The sequence below is a fragment of the Salvelinus sp. IW2-2015 genome, linkage group LG8 (genome assembly GCF_002910315.2).
Source record: "Salvelinus sp. IW2-2015 linkage group LG8, ASM291031v2, whole genome shotgun sequence".
Taxonomy (NCBI): Eukaryota; Metazoa; Chordata; class Actinopteri; order Salmoniformes; family Salmonidae; genus Salvelinus; species Salvelinus sp. IW2-2015.
Genome location: NC_036848.1, coordinates 34986552 through 35006283, shown reverse-complemented (window position 1 = coordinate 35006283; position 19732 = coordinate 34986552). Strand labels below are relative to the sequence as shown.

The window sequence follows — 19732 nt, the reverse complement described above, 5'->3', positions numbered from 1 at the left end:
ATGATGTCCTCTCTAAGACTAGGCTTTTACACCATGCCTGCCTTTCTACAGTGACCTGAGTATCTAATGGGTACGATCGCACTTCTCCAGGTGCTACCAAGTGAAGAGTCTCAACCATAACGTTTGCTTTACCAATACAGTATTATATAAATCTGGAGAACAAAGTGCCTTTATTTATTCCAATAGAGCGATATGTCACAGACCAGAGCAGCCTTTTTATGATGGGTTTATATTCTCCATGAAACATGTCCCAACAAAGTGAAAGAGATGTGGTGTATTATAAAGAAACCAACTCAATGTTGTGGTTTCCCATAAGCCTACATGTCTTCTGGATTTAGAATGAAGTGCCAAAAAGGGTTGGTTTCTTCCGTTAGTATAGTAGGACCTCCTCAGAACAGTGTTAGTTTTGTGTGTTTATTTTCTTTGGGGGAATGATGTGTATACTTGTGTGTCTGCCTAGAGAACACACCCTATTGTATAGCGTTATGTTATTAGATATGTGCGTTACATACCTGAGCTCCTAACTCTCCTCTTGCCCAAGCGGTTGTTCTTACTCCACACAAACCATCTCATTCAAGACAAAACATCTGTTTATAATGTATTTTTATATGATATTTTGTATGTGAGAAATAACATTAAATTATGTTTTCTGGTAAGAACAGTATGCCTTACTATGGAGATTTATCTGATTCAGTTTAAGAGCAAACTTTGCTTCCAACCAATGTGCCATTCACCAAGTGTCCGGAGAGTTTTTCAAGTCCTGATATACTGGAAACCTTAACGTATTCTGGACAATTGTTGTCTATCAAGTTAATCTCAGTGTTGCTTACCTTCTGGGCCTTCTCTATGTAGAGAGTTGTTATTAACTGTAGTACTGTATATTAATCTACTCTTTGCATTAACTGACCAGTCCTGTACTGTTAACCTCTCTACTCATATCTGCCTCTGCCTCGGTTTCTTTAAAACATAAACTGTGTGAATCTGAGAATTAAAAAGTGTGTTGTTGATGTTTAACTTTTTAAAAGCTGGTAAAAAAAAAAAAAAATAACTCTTTGTACTGAAAAACAAAAACATTATTAAACTGGTAGTTGTAAAAAACTAACAAACTTTGTCGCTTTTTCTCTGAAGCTTCTAAAGTTTCCAGTGAGCTTCCTTTCTGCATACTAATCTTAAACACTGCAGGTACTTTTGGAATACACTTAAATTCTTTAGAAATACAGTACACTAGACATACACTTGGTCCCCCTCCTCTCTGTCTCTCTCCAACTCCAACAGTCTGAAGCGAATCGATTGTGCAACCTACCCTTACACACTCACTCATACCTACCCATACACCAAAAACATGCACACACATCTGCTGAGAGAATTATACTGGAGCACTGTGGCTCTCCCTAATGTACATTATCTCTCTCCTTCAACGGTTAACTACAGGAATGTGTCATATTTTAACTGCTGTACACACTCTCTCTGTCTTTCTCTCTCTTGCTATATACAATATATATATACAGTAGATATATATATATAAGACTGCACTGACAGAGCTACACCCAAGCACAAATACCATATATAGACTTCAAAAATACTGCTTTGACTGAGGGCTGTCAGTGAGTTGTTCACTATCTGCCCTCTCCCTGCCCTTCCCGCTCCCCTTCGGGGGGTAGCGAGCTAATTGAGCCCCAGGCTTGGCTCTGGACCTGGAGCCTTTGCTCTAGATACTGACCCTGCAGCTGTAGGAGGAGAAATAGCATGATCTGGCAACTGACTGAACTAGAGGGAGCCTGATCTGGCAACTCACTGAACTAGAGGGAGCCTAATCTGGCAACCCAATGGACTAGAGGAAGCCTGATCTGGCAACTCACTGAACTAGAGGGAGCCTGATCTGGCGACTCACTGAACTAGAAGGAGCCTGATCTGGCAACCCAATGGACTAGAGGGTTACATTCCTATGGATGGAGTGGGCCAAATGAGAGAGATTGAGAATGAATGAAAGAATGAAGGAAAAGAAGAAAGGCCATGGAAGAGGAAAAAGAGTGTCTTTCTACCTATCCCCTTTTCCTACTGCGTCATTCTCCCATTTGGGGGTTGAGGCAGGGGCACCTGTCAGAAACATCTAAAACTCTGTGTGTGCGCTCTTGATTTCTGCCGATCCTGTTTTGTTTGTAGTTTTATGACATTTATCCCAGGATCTCTCAGACCATCGTCACACCATCTGGTAAACTACTCTCCTCTCTGTATAATCTAGCCTAGAGCCAATACTAGCCCATGGGGGGGCTAGTATTGAATAACACATTCCGAAAAATTGCAAAAAAGAGTCACAAAATAAATCATAAGAAACAAGGTTTTGAAGTGTTTGTCCTTTATCTAGGAAAAATAAGAAAACTCAGGAAATATTTGTATATGTACAGTACATGACCAAAAGTATGTGGACACCTGCTCGTCAAACATCTTATTCCAAAATCATGGCCATTAATATGGAGTTGGTCCCCCTTTGCTGCTATATCAGCCTCCACTCTTCTTGGAAGGCTTTCCACTAGATGCTGAAACATTGCTGCGAGGACTTGCTTCCAATCAGCCACAAGAGCATTAGTGAGGTCGGCACTGATGTTGGCCTATTAGGGCTGGCTCGCAGTTGGCGTTCCAATTCATCCCAAAGGTGTTCGATGGGGTTGAGGTCAGGGCTCTGTGCAGGCCAGTCAAGTTCTTCGACACCAATTTAGACAAACCATTTCTGTATGAACCTTGCTTTGTGCACAGGGGCATTGTCATGCTGAAACAGAAAAGGGCCTTCCCCAAACTGTTGCAACAAAGTTGGAAGCATAGAATCATCTAGAATGTCATTGTATGCTGTAGCGTTAAGAATTCCCTTCATTGGAACTAAGGGGCCTAGCCTGAACCATGAAAAACAGCCCCAGACCATTATTACTCTTCCACCAAACTTTACAGTTGGCACTACGCATTGGGTTAGGTAGCATTCTCCTGGCATCCGCCAAACCCATATTCGTCCGTTGGACTGCCAGATGGTGAAATGTGATTCATCACTCCAGAGAACGGGTTTCTACTGTTCCAGAGTCCAATGGCAGCGAGCTTTACACCACTCCAGTATGGAATTGTGTATGGTGATCTTAGGCTTGTGTGCGGCTGCTCGGCCATGGAAACCCATTTCATGAAGCTCCCCACGATCAGTTCTTGTGCTGACATTGCTTCCAGAGGCAGTTTGGAACTCAGTAGTGAGTGTTGCAACCGAGGACATATGATTTTTACACGCTACATGCTTTTTTAGGTAGGCTGAACTAATTTCATACTTCCATAAAAATGTTTAACCAGTACCGGTTACATTCAGATGAGTCCCATGACACTTGTGGGGTCGCAGAGAACAATGGAGAACACCATCATGTTCATGAGAATCTCCCCTTTCCACAGTGAGGTCACATTAGTTTGTAGCCCAAACAGTTAGAACGCTACAAACAGCAGTTGGCACATCAACGGAACCGATTTCAGACAAGTTCCCTGACACTTGTGGGGATCGTAGAGCAAAATGGAGACGACCATCATGTTTGTGAGAGTCTCCCCTTTCCATAGAGTGGTCAATAGTTTTTAGGTAAAACCGTTTGGACGCTACAGACCTTTTCGTGAGAAGATGTCTCATGGACTGACAAACACATCTCTAGCTCTGCCACCTTTCACTGACGCGGAAGTGTGACATAGGCGGATGAGGTGGATTGAGACCACTCCAATGCAAAAAATGAGATATCTCTAGCTTAAATTGACTAATTTTTATGGTAATTTTTTTATTATGTTACTTAGATTCACTCACCAGCATCAATCAACACTAAGGGGGTTAAGGAGACAAAATCTTATTTTCTTGTTGCCGCGACTACAAACACACACACCAGGGTCCTGTAGAGGCTCCTTTCTGTACTGGTTTAGTTCAACTTTAGTTCAGCTTAGAGAAAAGAGAGAGGAAGTGGAGATAGCAAAGTTAGAAAGAGAGGGAGGGGGATCTAGCAACAAGTTTGCATGTGGGAGAGGGAGAGAGAGAGAGAGAAGAAGATAAAGATGAAGCTATTATTCTCACATACAGCATTTTTGTTGTTGTGCACCCTCCTCCCTCCTGGTGATTGGCTGAGGGATAAACAAGACTCTTGGCCGGACCATGTCTGTGTGTGTATGCTCATATGTGTGTGGGTGTGTGCATGTGTGCGTGAGACTGAATAGTGTATTGTAGGAGGCCAGCGGGTCCACCCGGCTCCCATACAGAGACAACAGTTACTCACAGACTGTGCCAGGCAGCTTGAATACACACACACACACACACACACCACCCACACACACACAACACACACACACACACACACACACACACACACACACACACACACACACACACACAATGACAATCTTCATCGTTCCACTTGTCCACTTGGACTCAGATGAATACACAATAACACAGGGCTGCTACAGTGACTGCATCTAAATAAGTTTTGTTATTAGTTTTTTTTCTCACCACAATAAATTCATTCAGAATTCCTCTGACCTACGACAGATGGCTGTACTGTCTAGGCCTACATACACATTTGTGTGTGTGCAGGTGGATGTGTTTAACTATACTTAGACCAGAAGTCCCCACAAGAATAGTAAACAAACAAAAATTTGACCAACTGGGGACATTTTGTTAGTCCCCACAAGTTCAAATGCTATTTCTAGGGGGGTTAGGATTAAGGTTAGAATTGTGTTAGGGTTAAAATTAGGTTTAGGGTTGGGGTTAGGAGCTAGGGTTAGTTTTAGGGTTAAGAGCTAGGGTTAGGTTTAGGCTTAAATTTAGGGTTAGGTTTTCGGGTTAAGTTTAGGGTTAAGGTTAGGGTAAGGGTTAGGGTTAGGGAAAATAGGATTTTGAATGGGACTGAATTGTTTGTCCCCACAAGGTTAATTATACAAATCAAATAACATTTTATTGGTAACATACACCTATTTAACAGATGTTATTGCGGGTGTAGCGAAATGCTTGTGTTCCTAGCTCCAACAGTGCAGTAGTATCTAACAATTAACAACAATGCACAAATCTAAAAGTAAAATAATGAAATTAAGAAATATATAAATATTAGGATGAGCAATGTTGCATTGGCATTGACTAAATACAGTAGAATAGAATACAGTATATACACATGAGATGAGTAAAGCAGTATGTAAACATTATCAAAGTGACTAGTGTTCCATTATTAAAGTGGCCAATGATTCCATGTCTATGTATATAGGGCAGCAAGATAGAAGACTGTATGTGTGTGTTGTCTCGTCAAAGCAAAACAGAGAAAGAGTAAACCAAGACCTGACAACTCACAGACACTAAAGTCTAATCAAAGAGAGTACTGGTGGTCTCAACAGTCTGGTCACAGATGAAAGGGGAATGAAAGGGAAGATGAAAGGGGTTACCCAGCTAACAATTCCACGGAGAGAGAATGTTTTTGCGATGTTACCCGTAATGTTCTGCTGATGTTTGAGTGTCCAGTTTCCGTTAGTTAGGGGAACATTCTATCAACTGTATGTTAGCAAAAATCTCCTGAGAGAACCTATTTAGCATGTTTTGGTGTTGGAGTTCTAACTAGCAAGCTAGCACACAGTGTCGCTAACTAGCTAGTTAGCAAGCACACGGTGTCGCTCCCGCCTCCCACCTGATGTACTAGCGACCGGTAGACAGTGTCCTTCGCCCCCGCAGGTCGGGCACTGTTTTCCCAGAGTTTTGTAAACGAATGTGAGGGCACGTGTTCGGCGCGGAGCAAAGGGCACTACCTAACTCAGATAATACTTTTATTTCCCTTTTAACCTCACACAAACATGAGGATGACATGCTCGAGGGGGGGGGGGAAGGAACCAATGTGATGCTCGAGGGGGCTGCAGGAACGCCCACTTGTAGAATTGCCCCAAATGATGTGCTGCAGTTGCACACTATCACGCAGATACAGTAAGAGGGTATGTCATATGCCTACCATTTATTAAGATATCATTGTTTAGTTTCTTTGCCATTCATGGGCTGAATTTGCTTGGAAAGTAATCTAATTCTGTCACCATCAATTGACTAAGCTATTCACTTTCTGTCCAAAAGAAGATGTTTAAACCCAGACAGCTTTTAGGGAAACACTTGTGACCTTCTCTCACTGGGTTAAGCCACGGAAGAAGAGTTCTCAGCCGTTAAAGCTTACATTTTTCTGCATCGGTAGGCCTACTCTGACTGGGGTGGAAATGTAGGCCTAACTAAAGCTCTGGTCTGTCCAAGAAGTGAGTGTAAACGCTAGATATGTTCTCTGCTATCCACTTTGTTTCAATTATTATTTTTGTATAGCGAAGGGTCACTTGTTTTTTTTTCAATTGTTCAGGGAGGGTTTAGGTCAAATATATTTTGTTCAAACAGGTCTGATTTTCACCATGTAACCCTTATTATAAATAACGTTCACTCCCTAATGAGACGCTCAGGGGAACGTTCTCTAAAGTTGTAAGAACTGTTGTTGTTAGCTGGGTTGTTATACTCTTTGGTCTGGTCTTTTGGTAACAGATGAGCGCTTTAATGTTACTTTGCTGCCATCTAGTGCAATGTATCGTTATTTTAAGTGACCCTTTGATGTCGTGAATTGTCACACTCGCAAATGTATTTTAATATTTTGCTTATAGCCCCGTATCAAATGCAACCATAGCTCAATTTCACCCGTTTTACGTTGAGTAATTCCCCTAAATGCAGTGCCAAAGATGTGTATAACGTTGCTTAACTTTCAGGTCTGCTTACGTAATCGCCTGTCAGTGGTCGCTTTACGGTAGATCGTGGCGGTCAGAGAAGCATGATGAAAAGACTAACCCAACTATAATTTACAAAAAGCTGATCATTTCAATATCTAACTACCTACAGTAAGACAGTGTACAACACTATTGAAAGGTAAACATATAACTGCGTTTTAGATACTAGGAAATATCGCCAACGTTATTGCTTTTGGCTTGCATCATCACGTTTGTCAGCTAGGCTAATGTTAGCTATTTAGCTAGCTAACCCAACCAGCATCTCCAGTCCGAAGTGTTCGCCGGGTGAGTCTCCAGATCGTCACCATACATGGACAATAACGCCCCTGGGTCGGGAGGGAAAGGCGGCCTCGGGAGTCTCTTTGGAGGCAGCGAATACTCCAACACAGAGCTCGCCGGAGTCCCATGTAAGTGCCCCTGCCAATTGATGTTGCTACGTTGGTGGTAGCTAGCATACTAACTAACGTTAGCTAGACATGGCAAACACTGGCCGTCGTTGACATCAACTGAGTTGCTGTATTTTCTACATAGTGACTGGAATGAGCCCCCTGTCGCCTTATCTTAATGTTGACCCCCGCTACCTCGTACAGGTAAGAGATGCTAGCTAGCTAGCTACCTAGCTTGTTAGTAGAAGTTGACCTCACTCAATGAATGGATATGTAGAATTGATTTGTGACATTCCCACTATCAAGTCGACTAAGATAATAGATGTTAACCTGTGTGTGTGTGTGTGTGTGTGTGTGTGTGTGTGTGTGTGTGTGTGTGTGTGTGTGTGTGTGTGTGTGTGTTTTCCAGGACACAGATGAGTTCATCCTGCCAACAGGGGCCAGTAAAACTAGAGGGAGGTTTGAACTGGCCTTCTTCACCATAGGTGGCAGCTGTATCACAGGTGAGACATTCCCTCCCTCTTTCCCTCAGTTTCTCTGTTTCACCTGCTCATCTCTTCTCTCTATGAACATAACTCCCCTTCTCCCATATTAAGTGTCTGCTGGTTCTGTATCTGAGTCTCTCCCTCTCTTTCCCCCTCCAATTCTAGGAGCTGCGTTTGGGACAGTGAATGGTCTGAGGATGGGGTTGAAGGAGACCAGAGAAATGGGCTGGACTAAACCTCGTAACGTCCAGTAAGCACCACTGTGTTCCTCTAGTAGTCTGTGGCTTTAGTGTTATCACGTTGGAGACCGGTTTTATTCATGCTAATATAAATGTTCTATGGCAGGGGTATTCAACTCTAACCCAATGAGGTCCGGAGCCTGCTGGTTTTCTTTTTTACTTGATAATTAATTGCACCCACCTGGTGTCCCAGGTCCCTGATTAGAGAGGACCAATGAAAAAACACAGTGGAACTGGCTTCAAGGGCCAGAGTTGCGTTTGAGGGTTCTGTGGTAGGGTGCTCTATATACTGCTCTCACTTATCTGACCTCTGACCTTGCCCTCAGGATTCTCAACATGGTGACCAGACAAGGTGCATCCTGGGCCAACACTCTGGGCTCTGTTGGTGAGCACTTCTTCTCCTCTCTTCCTCCTAATCTCTTCTTCACCCTGGCTAACCCATGGACCTGGTGTTTGGGTGTTTTGTCCCTAGTATGTCTATATTAACCATGGGGTGTGCATGTGTGTTTACAGCGTTATTGTACAGTATATTTGGCGTGGCCATAGAGAAGGCTAGAGGAGCAGAGGATGACATCAACACTATGGCTGCTGGGACTCTCACAGGCATGCTGTTCAAATCCACAGGTGTGTGGCCTGTCTGTGGTTAGTCTATGGTTGTGTCGCGTGTGGGGCAAGAGTGCAACATGTAGTGCCCTAGAAACCCCATCTGTCTCATTCAAAACTTGTGTGTGTTTCAGGAGGGCTGAAGGGAGTGGCTCGTGGTGGTCTGGTGGGGTTGGCCATGTCTGGTGCCTACGCTCTCTACAGTAACTGGGACCATATCAGAGGCGGCTCCTCTTCTTCAAATCTCTACTGAACACATCCCTAGCTATTGCGTTTCATCCAAAATTCCACCCTATTCCTTACTTGGTGTACTACTTTTGGCCAGAGTCTCAGGGAATAGGTTACCAATACTCAAACACCCTTGTTCACTTCCTGACTTGAGAGGGTTCTGGGGTATTGGAGGCATGACTGAGACATCATTAAACCATGGACTAAATGACCTCCAAGAAACAGCCCTCTCTACACACAACTGCCCTTTTTGCCCCCTCCTTCCTCCCCCCCCCCCCCCCCCGCCCTGTCCTTTTGGGTTACCTCCCTTCTCACCCACACAGATCTGAAAAGGCCTCACGCTATTTCCAAGGGGTTTATGTGTTATTGTATTGGGAACTGTTTTTAGAAATGTATCTTTTGTTATATTATTGAATGCTACGTCTAGTAGCCTGGAAGAGGGAAAAGAGTCATGTAAAAGTATGTCCATGTTAAGAGTATATGCTAAGTAAATGGATACTGGGGCCCTGTTGTAATCATTTTTACATGCCTCCTCCCTCCCTGTGAAGTAATCACTGATCTGACATGACTGGAGTGAAGAAAACAATTCAGTGGAAATCGGTTTACAGCTATCCACTCATGTCTGGTCAGTGATAACTTCAAGGAGGGGAAGGGTGGATGTATCTGAACATGTCGGCTGGTGTTACTGACTGGTTATTTTACGAGGTTGCCCACTTGTTAGCCCCCTGAGGTAAAGCCAAATGGTTAGTACAGGGAGTGAATGCAAGGTTACTCATCTAAGCATGGTTCATTGAACCACCTCTGCAACACTGGTCTAAGACCCAACCAGAGAGCTGCTGGAAGCCATGATTGTAGTCCTCTGCTTTCATGTGACTGTGGGTTGTAGTCCTTCAGATACAGAACAAGACTTCTCATGAAGCTGAAGAGCAAAGAGACATTCATCCCAGCACACACCCTACCAAGGCCTTACAATCAATACTGTTGTAATGTATTTATTCATAGTGGGTACTATTTTCCTGTTAAGAGTTGGAGTCGATGCTGGCCTTTCTAAAAGTTACTTCCAAACAATACTGGAAGTGTCTGTATCTCTTTGTGTCCTTGCCTGTTAAGCCCACTGTAAGAACAATACAACAAACATTCAAAATGAGAATATGTTGCCTTGGGTCTTTGTCAGTTGTGCTCATGCTGTTTGTGTGGTGAAAGCCTGTAGGTGGGGTTAGGGGTGGGATATGCTATTGTGACTGACTGGGTTTGAACCCAGATTGTGTGCCCGCTACACTATTGGTATCAGTCAGTAAGCTAAACTAACAACAGTAGTGTTCTACAGTATATTCGAAAGAAGAGGTTCACAATGTTCTGCTTTTTCTGCCAACTTCATTGGCTGACAGACTGCATGATGGGAGTTATAGTCAGGAAAGAGTACAACCAGGAAGTGGAACATTGGTTGGGGATGCGGTGGAGGTCAAGGTGTCATACGTGCCATACAAATTGCAGATACTGTATGTTCCTTTGCATAGAGTAGAGTACTTTCAGAGACACAAATCCTGAATAACACAGAATTTAACACAGATTACAGCATCGTGACAGGTGGCTTGATTTAATGAAATGCTGATGATCAGTACAATGTTGATTGTAAAATGTCTATATTCAAATTTTGTCTGATGTCACTGTAGTGACTCACAGGTTATGGACACAGAGGAGAGGGGGGTGTGGCCTGAGGCAATATGGTATCTCGCACAAAAAATAAATGCTATAGTTTTGGGGGCGTGGAGGGGTTGTGTGTGGTCTAGTGCATGAAGATGTCTCTGATGCGCGTAGCCTCGATCCAAGGGATGTAATTGGCGGTGCGGGTGAACACGCTGGGCTTGTTCTCCACGGTGCAGCCAATGGGGCCAAAGCTCACCACACCGTGCACCTCCCACCTGTCGCGCCCCAACTGGCACAGCAGAGGACCGCCCGAGTCACCCTAAGAGGAGAGGGGGGTATAAAACATTGTTAGATCACATTCCTATGTTAATACTAATGCTGTGTTTATAACATCTCGTAAATGTGTAAATACCAGCATGCAACTAGGAAAAATCTATTTAAACGCCCCTCCAATTGGTAATATCTAGTGGGGAAATCATCTATGATCTCTGAGCTCTGGCTTCTCCCACATGCTGAACTCTGCAGTTAAATGCAACAAACCATTATTATTATTATTTTTTAAAGATCTATTCATGTATTTTTAACACTATAATTTATTTTACGAGCATGATAGCTGTACTTTTAGTTTATGGTTGACGCAGCTTGTTTGACATTAGCCAATTGGCGTACTCAGTACAAGTATGTAATTCTTCCTCCACCCTTTCTCATTCGGTCTTTCCCACTCCTCCCTCTATCCCACCCTTCCTCAGTCCCCTCCTTCCCTACCCTCCCTTTCTCTACCTGGCAGGCAGCAGGTGGTCCTTCTGTGTCTCTGAAGCCGGCACAGATCATGGAGTCCCTGACGCGGTCTCCCCAGAACTTCTTCTGACGGCAGGTCTTGATGTCGATGATGGGCAGACGGGCCTGGTTCAGAGCCTCAGCCAGAGACACGTTCTCCTTCCCACCTGATACACAGACAGGGACACACCACAGGATTACCTTTAGGCAACATACTTGTTTCATGCCTATTGAACGCACCCCTTGTCAATGCTCTTTTGTCTACAATCTTAGTTCTAACATAAGTGGTCATAGGGAGAATCTCAATTGCATACTCCTCGCGTCCTCACTCCACACCTTTTTTTCAAAACCCATTGGATGAGAAAGCCAGAGGTCCCTCCCCTCTGATCGTCTCCTCCAATGGGTTTTAAAAAGGAGGCGAGAGGATACGAGGAGTATGCAATGAGATTCTCCCAGTGTCTCCATTCAGCCTCCCCCTCCTTACCCTGTGTGCCTCCCCAGCCTCCTCTCCTCCCCCTTTCATCCCCCCTTAACCTGAGTGTCTACCCAGCCAACCGCACCTTTCTCCCCCTCTCCTCTCAGTCCTCATCTCTAGTTTCATCCAACCTCCTCCCCCTTAATCATCCCTCCTTACCCCGAGTGTCTCCCCAGCCGGTCACCCAGCAGTATTGTCCTGGCTTCAGGCTGATCTGTTTGCGCGGCAGGCATGCATAGCGTATGTGGTTGGTGGGCACGATGTCGGTGGCAGCCTTGACCAGGGCGATATCGTAATCCAACTCGCTGTGCATGGGGTAACGGAAGTGCTCGTGACGATATATCCTCTTCACCGGGATAGCCTTCTCGGGTGTTTCGGAACGTTTCAGCTGGTGCTTCCCCAGGACAATCCTCCAACTCCCAGCATCCTCGGCTTTACCCCTGAGACACACAGCATGGTGGGTAACTGAGTTCACGCAGGGTTCAGAATGTAACTATCTGTCACATTACACACAGGTAGTCTACTAGTCCTTTTTGGTGGTTTCTCAAGATGTATTGTCTCTTTCTAGTCTAAACATAGTTATGGTGAATGGGTTAGACCGTGGTCCTTTTGAGACAAGTGTTTCATTTTTAGCTCAATCCAATAATGTTGTGTGCTACCACTCACGGAATGGCAAGTCTTACTTCTGGAAGCAGTGAGCAGCAGTGAGGACCCAGTTCTTGTGGATGAGAGTTCCTCCACAGACATGGATGTAGTGCTTACTGCCTCTGGGACGAACCTGAGACACACAGAACACACACATTTGCCATCAACCCACAGGCAAGACCTTCCACTTAAAGTAACTGTCCAGTCTTTTCAGATTTATATGAAATATGCACTACATTTAATTGCAATATGAGTGAAATAGTTTTCCTTCCAATTTAAAAAAAATTAAGTATATAAAATGCAGCTCTTCTGTGTTGGTATGGTGTATGCGTACCTCAACAATAGAATGGTGTGAGCATATGAATACCAGTGGCGGTCGGTGCGTAAATTTCGGTGTTCCTCAAGGTTCCGTTTTAGGACCACTATTGTTTTCACTATATACACTGCTCAAAAAAATAAAGGGAACACTAAAATAACACATCCTAGATCTGAATGAATGAAATATTCTTATTAAATACTTTTTTCTTTACATAGTTGAATGTGCTGACAACAAAATCACACAAAAATTATCAATGGAAATCAAATTTATCAACCCATGGAGGTCTGGATTTGGAGTCACACTCAAAATTAAAGTGAAAAACACACTACAGGCTGATCCAACTTTGAGTGTAAGTCCTTAAAAACAATCAAAATGAGGCTCAGTAGTGTGTGTGGCCTCCACGTGCCTGTATGACCTCCCTCACAACGCCTGGGCATGCTCCTGATGAGTGGCGGATGAAACGGGCGGGCAGTCCATAGCATCAATGCCTTCCTCTTGAGGAAATGCTGACCACTCCAGCCACATGAGGTCTATCATTGTCTTGCATTGGAGAACCCAGGGCCAACCGCCACAGCATATGGTCTCACAAGGGGTCTGAGGATCTCATCTCGTACCTAATGGCAGTCAGGCTACCTCTGGCGAGCACATGGAGGGCTGTGCGGCCCAAAAAATTGCCACCCCACACCATTGACTGACCCACCGCCAAACCGGTCATGCTGGAGGATGTTGCAGGCAGCAGAACTTCTCTACGGCGTCTCCCCCTTCACGTCGATGTACTGGCCTGTCTCCTGGTACCCTCCATCTCTGGACACTACGCTGAACAGCACAGCACAACTTACTTGCCACAGCTCGCATTGATGTGCCATCCTGATGAGCTGCACTACCTGAGCCACTTGTGTGGGTGGTAGACTCCGTCTCATGCTACCACTAGAGTGGAAGCACCGCCAGCATTCAAAAAGTGACCAAAACATCAGCCAGAAGCATAGGAACTGAGAAGTGTCTGTGGTCACCACCTGCAGAACCACTCCTTATTTGGGGGTGCTTGCCAATTGCCTATAATTTCACCTTTTGTCTATTCATTTTGCACAACAGCATAGTGAAATTTATTGTCAATCAGTGTTGCTTCCTAAGTGGACAGTTTGATTTCACAGAAGTGTGATTGACTTGGAGTTACATTGTGTTGTTTAAGTGTTCCCTTTATTTTTTTGAGCAGTGTATAATACCTCTTGGGGATGTCATTCGAAAACATAATGTTAACTTTTACTGCTATGCGGATGACACACAGCTGTACATTTCAATGAAACATGGTGAAGCCCCAAAATTGCCCTCGCTAGAAGCCTGTGTTTCAGACATAAGGAAGTGGATGGCTGCAAACTTTCTACTTTTAAACTTGGACAAAACAGAGACGCTTGTTCTAGGTCCCAAGAAACAAAGAGATCTTCTGTTGAATCTGACAATTAATCTTGATGGTTGTACAGTCGTCTCAAATAAAACTGTGAAGGACCTCAGCGTCATTCTGGACCCTGATCTCTCTTTTGACGAACATATCAAGACTGTTTCAAGGACAGCTTTTTCCATCTACGTAACATTGCAAAAATCTGAAACTTTCTGTCCAAAAATGATGCAGAAAAATTTATCCATGCTTTTGTTACTTCTAGGTTAGACTACTGCAATGCTCTACTTTCCAGCTACCCGGATAAAGCACTAAATAAACTTCAGTTAGTGCTAAATACGGCTGCTAGAATCCTGAATCCTGACTAGAACCAAAAAATTGGATCATATTACTCCAGTGCTAGCCTCCCAACACTGGCTTCCTGTTAAGGCAAGGGCTGATTCCAAGGTTTTACTGCTAACCTACAAAGCATTACATGGGCTTGCTCCTACCTATCTTTCCGATTTGGTCCTGCCGTACATACCTACACGTACGCTACGGTCACAAGACGCAGGCCTCCTAATTGTCCCTAAAATTTCTAAGCAAACAGCTGGGCTTTCTCCTATAGAGCTCCATTTTTATAGAATGGTCTGCCTACCCATGTGAGAGACGCAGACTCGGTCTCAACCTTTAAGTCTTTACTGAAGACTCATCTCTCCAGTAGGTCATATGATTGAGTGTAGTCTGGCCCAGGAGTGTGAAGGTGAACGGAAAGGCTCTGGAGCAACGAACCGCCCTTGCTGTCTCTGCCTGGCCGGTTCCCCTCTCTCCACTGGGAGTCTCTGCCTCTAACCCTATTACAGGGGCTGAGTCACTGGCTTACTGGTGCTCTTCCATGCCGTCCCTAGGAGGGGTGCGTCACTTGAGTGGGTTGAGTCGCTGCCGTGATGTTCCTGTTTGGGTTGGCGCCCCCCCTTGGGTTGTGCCGTGGTGGAGATCTTTGTGGGCTATACTCAGCCTTGTCTCAGGATGGTAAGTTGGTGGATGAAGGTATCCCTCTAGTGGTGTGGGGGCTGTGCTTTGGCAAAGTGGGTGGGGTTATATCCGGCCTGTTTGGCCCTGTCCGGGGGTATCATCGGATGGGGCCACAGTGTCTCCTGACCCCTTCTGTCTCAGCCTCCAGTATTTGTGCTGCAGTAGTTTGTGTCGGGGGGCTAGGGTCAGTCTGTTATATCTGGAGTACTTCTCGTGTCTTATCCGGTGTCCTGTGTGAATTTAAGTATGCTCTCTCTAATTCTCTCTCGGAGGACCATGCCTCAGGACTACCTGGCATGAATGATCTTGCTGTCCCAGCCACCTGGCGTGCTGCTGCTCCAGTTTCAACTGTTCTGCTGCGGCTATGGAACACTGACCCTGTTCACCGGACGTGCTACCTGTCCCAGACTGCTGTTTTCAAACTCTCTAGAGACAGCAGGAGCGGTAGAAGTAACTCTCATGATCGGCTATGAAAAGCCAACTGACATTTACTCCTGAGGTGCTGATTGTTGCACCCTCGACACTACTGTGATTATTATTATTTGACCATGCTGGTCATTTATGAACATTTAACATCTTGGCCATGTTCTGTTATAATCTCCACCCGGCACAGGCCAGAAGAGACTCGGCACCCCTCAGCCTGGTTCCTCTCTAGGTTTCTTCCTAGTTTTGGCCTTTCTAGGGAGTTTTTCCTAGCCACCGTGCTTCTACACCTGCATTGCTTGCTGTTTGGGGTTTTAGGCTGGGTTTCTGTACAGCACTTTGAGATAACAGCTGATGTAAGAAGGGCTATATAAATACATTTGATTTGAATTTGATGGTGCTTGTTTATGACACCTCGAGCACTCTACTGAGCCCTTCTCCTGAATCCAAGTGTTTGACACTAGGGAGGGGGCCAGTACCTTTATTATCAAACAGTTATTAATGAACAAGCAACATACATTTTTCATCCTATGGTCATCCTACTTTGATCTGGTTTCATCTAAATATAATAACATTTGATGAAAAACATGATTTTGACTGTGCGGGACCTTTAAGTCAAATTTTCAGCTGAGTCCCCATTGGCATCAATGCATAACTAAGTGAAATTCAACAATCCTGACGTTAGCAAGTAGATAAGTATGTTCATGGATTGATTGGTTTATTGATTACCTGTAGGGAGACTGCCATGGCCAGGAGTGAGGTCTGGCCTCGTTTCCGAAGACGATCCGTTCACCATGTTAGGTTTATAGTGGGCCGTGCCACAGTCCTTAGGCCAGTCTATAGAAATAAAATAACACAGGAACTGTCAGTACAGTCAGACAAATACTGATCCTAGATCAGCCACGCCACAGTCTGCGAGTCAGTTTAAGAATCATCAGTCAGTTCAAAAGATCAGATCTGAACAATTAGAATGATAAAACATATATTTTTTTTACTTCATTTTAGTTATTGGCCCAAGTAGGATTGGTTGAGGTCAGATGAAAATGTGAGGAAAGGCAAAGGGGTGGCGAAACAAGTAGATTTGAAAAGCAGTGTAGTCGCTGTTAAAGGGATAATCCACACGCAGAAATATAAATCATGAAACTCCTGTCAATTTGGTGAAAGCCTATGTTCTATCAGGGAGTAAATAACAATATCCCATGATTTAATTTTCTAAGTGGTCAATCTGTGGTATCAGGAAATAGCTATATACACTGCTCCAAAAAAATAAAGGGAACACTTAAACAACACAATGTAACTCCAAGTCAATCACACTTCTGTGAAATCAAACTGTCCACTTAGGAAGCAACACTGGATTGACAATAAATTTCACATGCTGTTGTGCAAATGGAATAGACAAAAGGTGGAAATTATAGGCAATTAGCAAGACACCCCCAATAAGGAGGGATTCTGCAGGTGGTGACCACAGACCACTTCTCAGTTCCTATGCTTCCTGGCTGATGTTTTGGTCACTTTTGAATGCTGGCGGTGCTCTCACTCTAGTGGTAGCATGCCCATTTGTGGCCTGCTGGAGGTAATTTGCAGGCTCTGGCAGTGCTCCTCCTTGCACAAAGGCGGAGGTAGCGGTCCTGCTGCTGGGTTGGTGCCCTCCTACGGCCTCCTCCACATCTCCTGATGTACTGGCCTGTCTCCTGGTAGCGCCTCCATGCTCTGGACACTACGCTGACAGACACAGCAAACCTTCTTGCCACAGCTCGCATTGATGTGCCATCCTGGATGAGCTGCACTACCTGAGCCACTTGTGTGGGTTGTAGACTCCGTCTCATGCTACCACTAGAGTGAGAGCACCGCCAGCATTCAAAAGTGACCAAAACATCAGCCAGGAAGCATAGGAACTGAGAAGTGGTCTGTGGTCACCACCTGCAGAACCCTCCTTTATTGGGGGGTGTCTTGCTAATGCCTATAATTTCCACCTTTTGTCTATCCATTTGCACAACAGCATGTGAAATTATTGTCAATCAGATGTTGGCCTTCCTAAGTGGACAGTTTGATTTCACAGAAGTGTGATTGACTTGGAGTTACATTGTGTTGTTTAAGTGTTCCCTTTATTTTTTTGAGCAGTGTAGTTCTGTCACTGGAGATAGGGGATAAGACACTATCACATATCATAACCCTTTCAAAACAAATACCCGCATTCCAGATCGCCAAATCAGACAATAGATGGTATGGGCATACTTGTCTAGAACACATCCATCCGTCTATATCATCATAACAACGTGTATATTTTATACCAGTGCACCGTCAGATTAATGGCCTTTCTTCATTGAACTATCGTGCCACAATGCGGTTTAGTCCTCTCTTCTCCCTGCTAAAGGACTCGCAGGCTCCTTGCACGTTGCCTTAGCAACCACATTGACTCAAAGTCGTTAGCTAGAAACGCGATCAACATGGTGAGATTCTAACTACAACTAGCTAACTACTTAACATGCTGATATTGACTTTGGCATTAGTGTGTGTAGGCAGGTACGTTTTCTAACTAACTAACTAGCTATCTAGCTAGCCAGCGAGCCTGTCCGTAGAGCATTGCATTGTGGGTTTTGAAGTCGACTTTTCACATGTTGCTTCCTACCTAAAACTCACAACATATATCGTTATAACATAGTTTCATTATTTGACAATGTAAATCATAAGAATTTGTGGTTTTGAGTGGATTATTCCTTTAAGATGAGTGTGTGTATTCGTGTGCTGGTGCCCATGTGTATCAGTGGAGGCTGGTGGAAGGAGCTATAGGAGGACGGGCTCGTTGTAATGGCTGGAATGGAATGGTATCAAACATATGAAAACCCCGATTGACTCTATTCCATTCATTCCATTCCACCCATTACAATGAGCCCGTCCTCCTAAAGCTCCTCCCACCAACCTCCACTGATGTGTACGTGTGTATCTGGCTCACCCAGGTGCAGGACTTTGTGCTGGGCCTGTCTGCCAGGGGTCAGGGTGTATGTGGCGGCAGGCAGAGGCGACACACACAGCAGCAGCAGCAGAGATAGGAGCGGAGATCCTGGAACATCAACCATCTTCAGCAGAATCACTGCCTCGCGCACACAGCACACTATTTATATAGCACTGGACAAACACATAAACACACGCTCACATACAGGCATCCAATCACCTGCACATACTCAGGCATATACATACACGCACACTCATTCGCAAACTAATATGCGCGCATGTACCTACGTATGAACACACACACATTTCCCCCAGGGACAAAGATGACTACAAAGCCCCAGTGCTGGATTGTTCTCTTGCAGCCAGGGGCTTCTACAGCAATGGATAGGGGCTTCTGTGGGGCCCATCAGCACTTTCAACACACCCACATTCCCACACACACACACACACATTCATACATGCGCATGCATGAACACATACACACGGGCACAACACACTCCCTTGGCCGCAAACATAGGACAAACATGTAGGAAAAAAACAACCTCTCTACTTTACTCGCTACTCACCCCATGACGCACGTCACCCCATCAGCCCATCTCCTGATTCTGTGTCACGTGACCCGGTGACCTGTACCCTCCAAACCCAACCCCCATACACACACACAATTCGCCACTCTACCCATTCATGTCTACAAACTATTACACCCCATTACCTGTAAATAATTTCCATCACCAGGCTTACTTCTACTTATCTAAACATCTACCTAACTCTAAATATTCTCCAGTTAACCTCTATAACTTATCCAAACCTCCCTAGGGCTGTGGATGGATGAAGTGATCCTATAAAGTATAAGTATGGCTTGCACCTAGGCCCAGGACTGTACCACTTTCACCATACAGGGGGCGTGAAAGAGAGAGAGCTTTGTTACTCTACATAACAAATACAACTACCGTGTTTGTTCGTTAACAGTGAGATATGACAACAGTAGAAGCAACTAGTGAGGTGTGGTTTCAGGCCTTTACTACGGTGAATGACAGGGAATGTGCCTGCTCATCTGAACGGTAGCAGTATACAGGGCCTGAATGAACTGAACATACAGACTTACTCACACCACCGTGGTTCACCAAGTTTACAAACACTCTGTGTGTTTGTGTGTTTTTTTTGAGAGAGTGAGTGAGTGAGTGAGTGAGCGAGTGAGTGCCTATGTATGTGTATATAGTGCAAAGTACAAAGAATACATATGAAAGTAACATCAGTGAATGTTTTGACAGGATATTTTAATACATTACATTTTTTTTCCTATTGGAGATTATTAACAATAATCCATGGCATCCACACATTCACATATCTATGCTTACTGTAATGC

At 44.5% G+C, this 19732-nt stretch overlaps 2 protein-coding genes across 3 annotated transcripts; one reads left to right on the top strand and one right to left on the bottom strand.

Annotated features, from left to right (window-relative positions):
• The first annotated feature begins 6785 nt into the window (after positions 1-6785).
• timm23a (translocase of inner mitochondrial membrane 23 homolog a (yeast)) lies at positions 6786-9229 on the top strand. Of its 2 annotated transcripts, XM_023993204.3 has the most exons (7): positions 6786-7187; positions 7312-7370; positions 7576-7669; positions 7817-7901; positions 8217-8275; positions 8404-8514; positions 8628-9229. In XM_023993204.3, exons 1-7 carry the CDS (start codon positions 7091-7093, stop codon positions 8744-8746), a joined length of 624 nt encoding a protein of 207 aa, XP_023848972.1. In that variant the 5' UTR covers positions 6786-7090; the 3' UTR covers positions 8747-9229. The 2 variants fall into 2 exon arrangements, with proteins under 2 accessions (XP_023848972.1, XP_023848973.1); XM_023993205.3 differs by lacking the exon at positions 8404-8514 and having other exon boundaries at positions 8628-9223.
• Positions 9230-10351: 1122 nt separating this feature from the next.
• Positions 10352-18559, bottom strand: LOC111967815 (chymotrypsin-like elastase family member 2A). The gene is given in 7 exon segments (XM_070445031.1): positions 10352-10687; positions 11149-11312; positions 11780-12060; positions 12304-12426; positions 16144-16207; positions 16210-16251; positions 18368-18559. Coding segments are annotated over 7 exon segments (978 nt in total). The 5' UTR covers positions 18492-18559; the 3' UTR covers positions 10352-10507.
• Positions 18560-19732: the final 1173 nt, after the last annotated feature.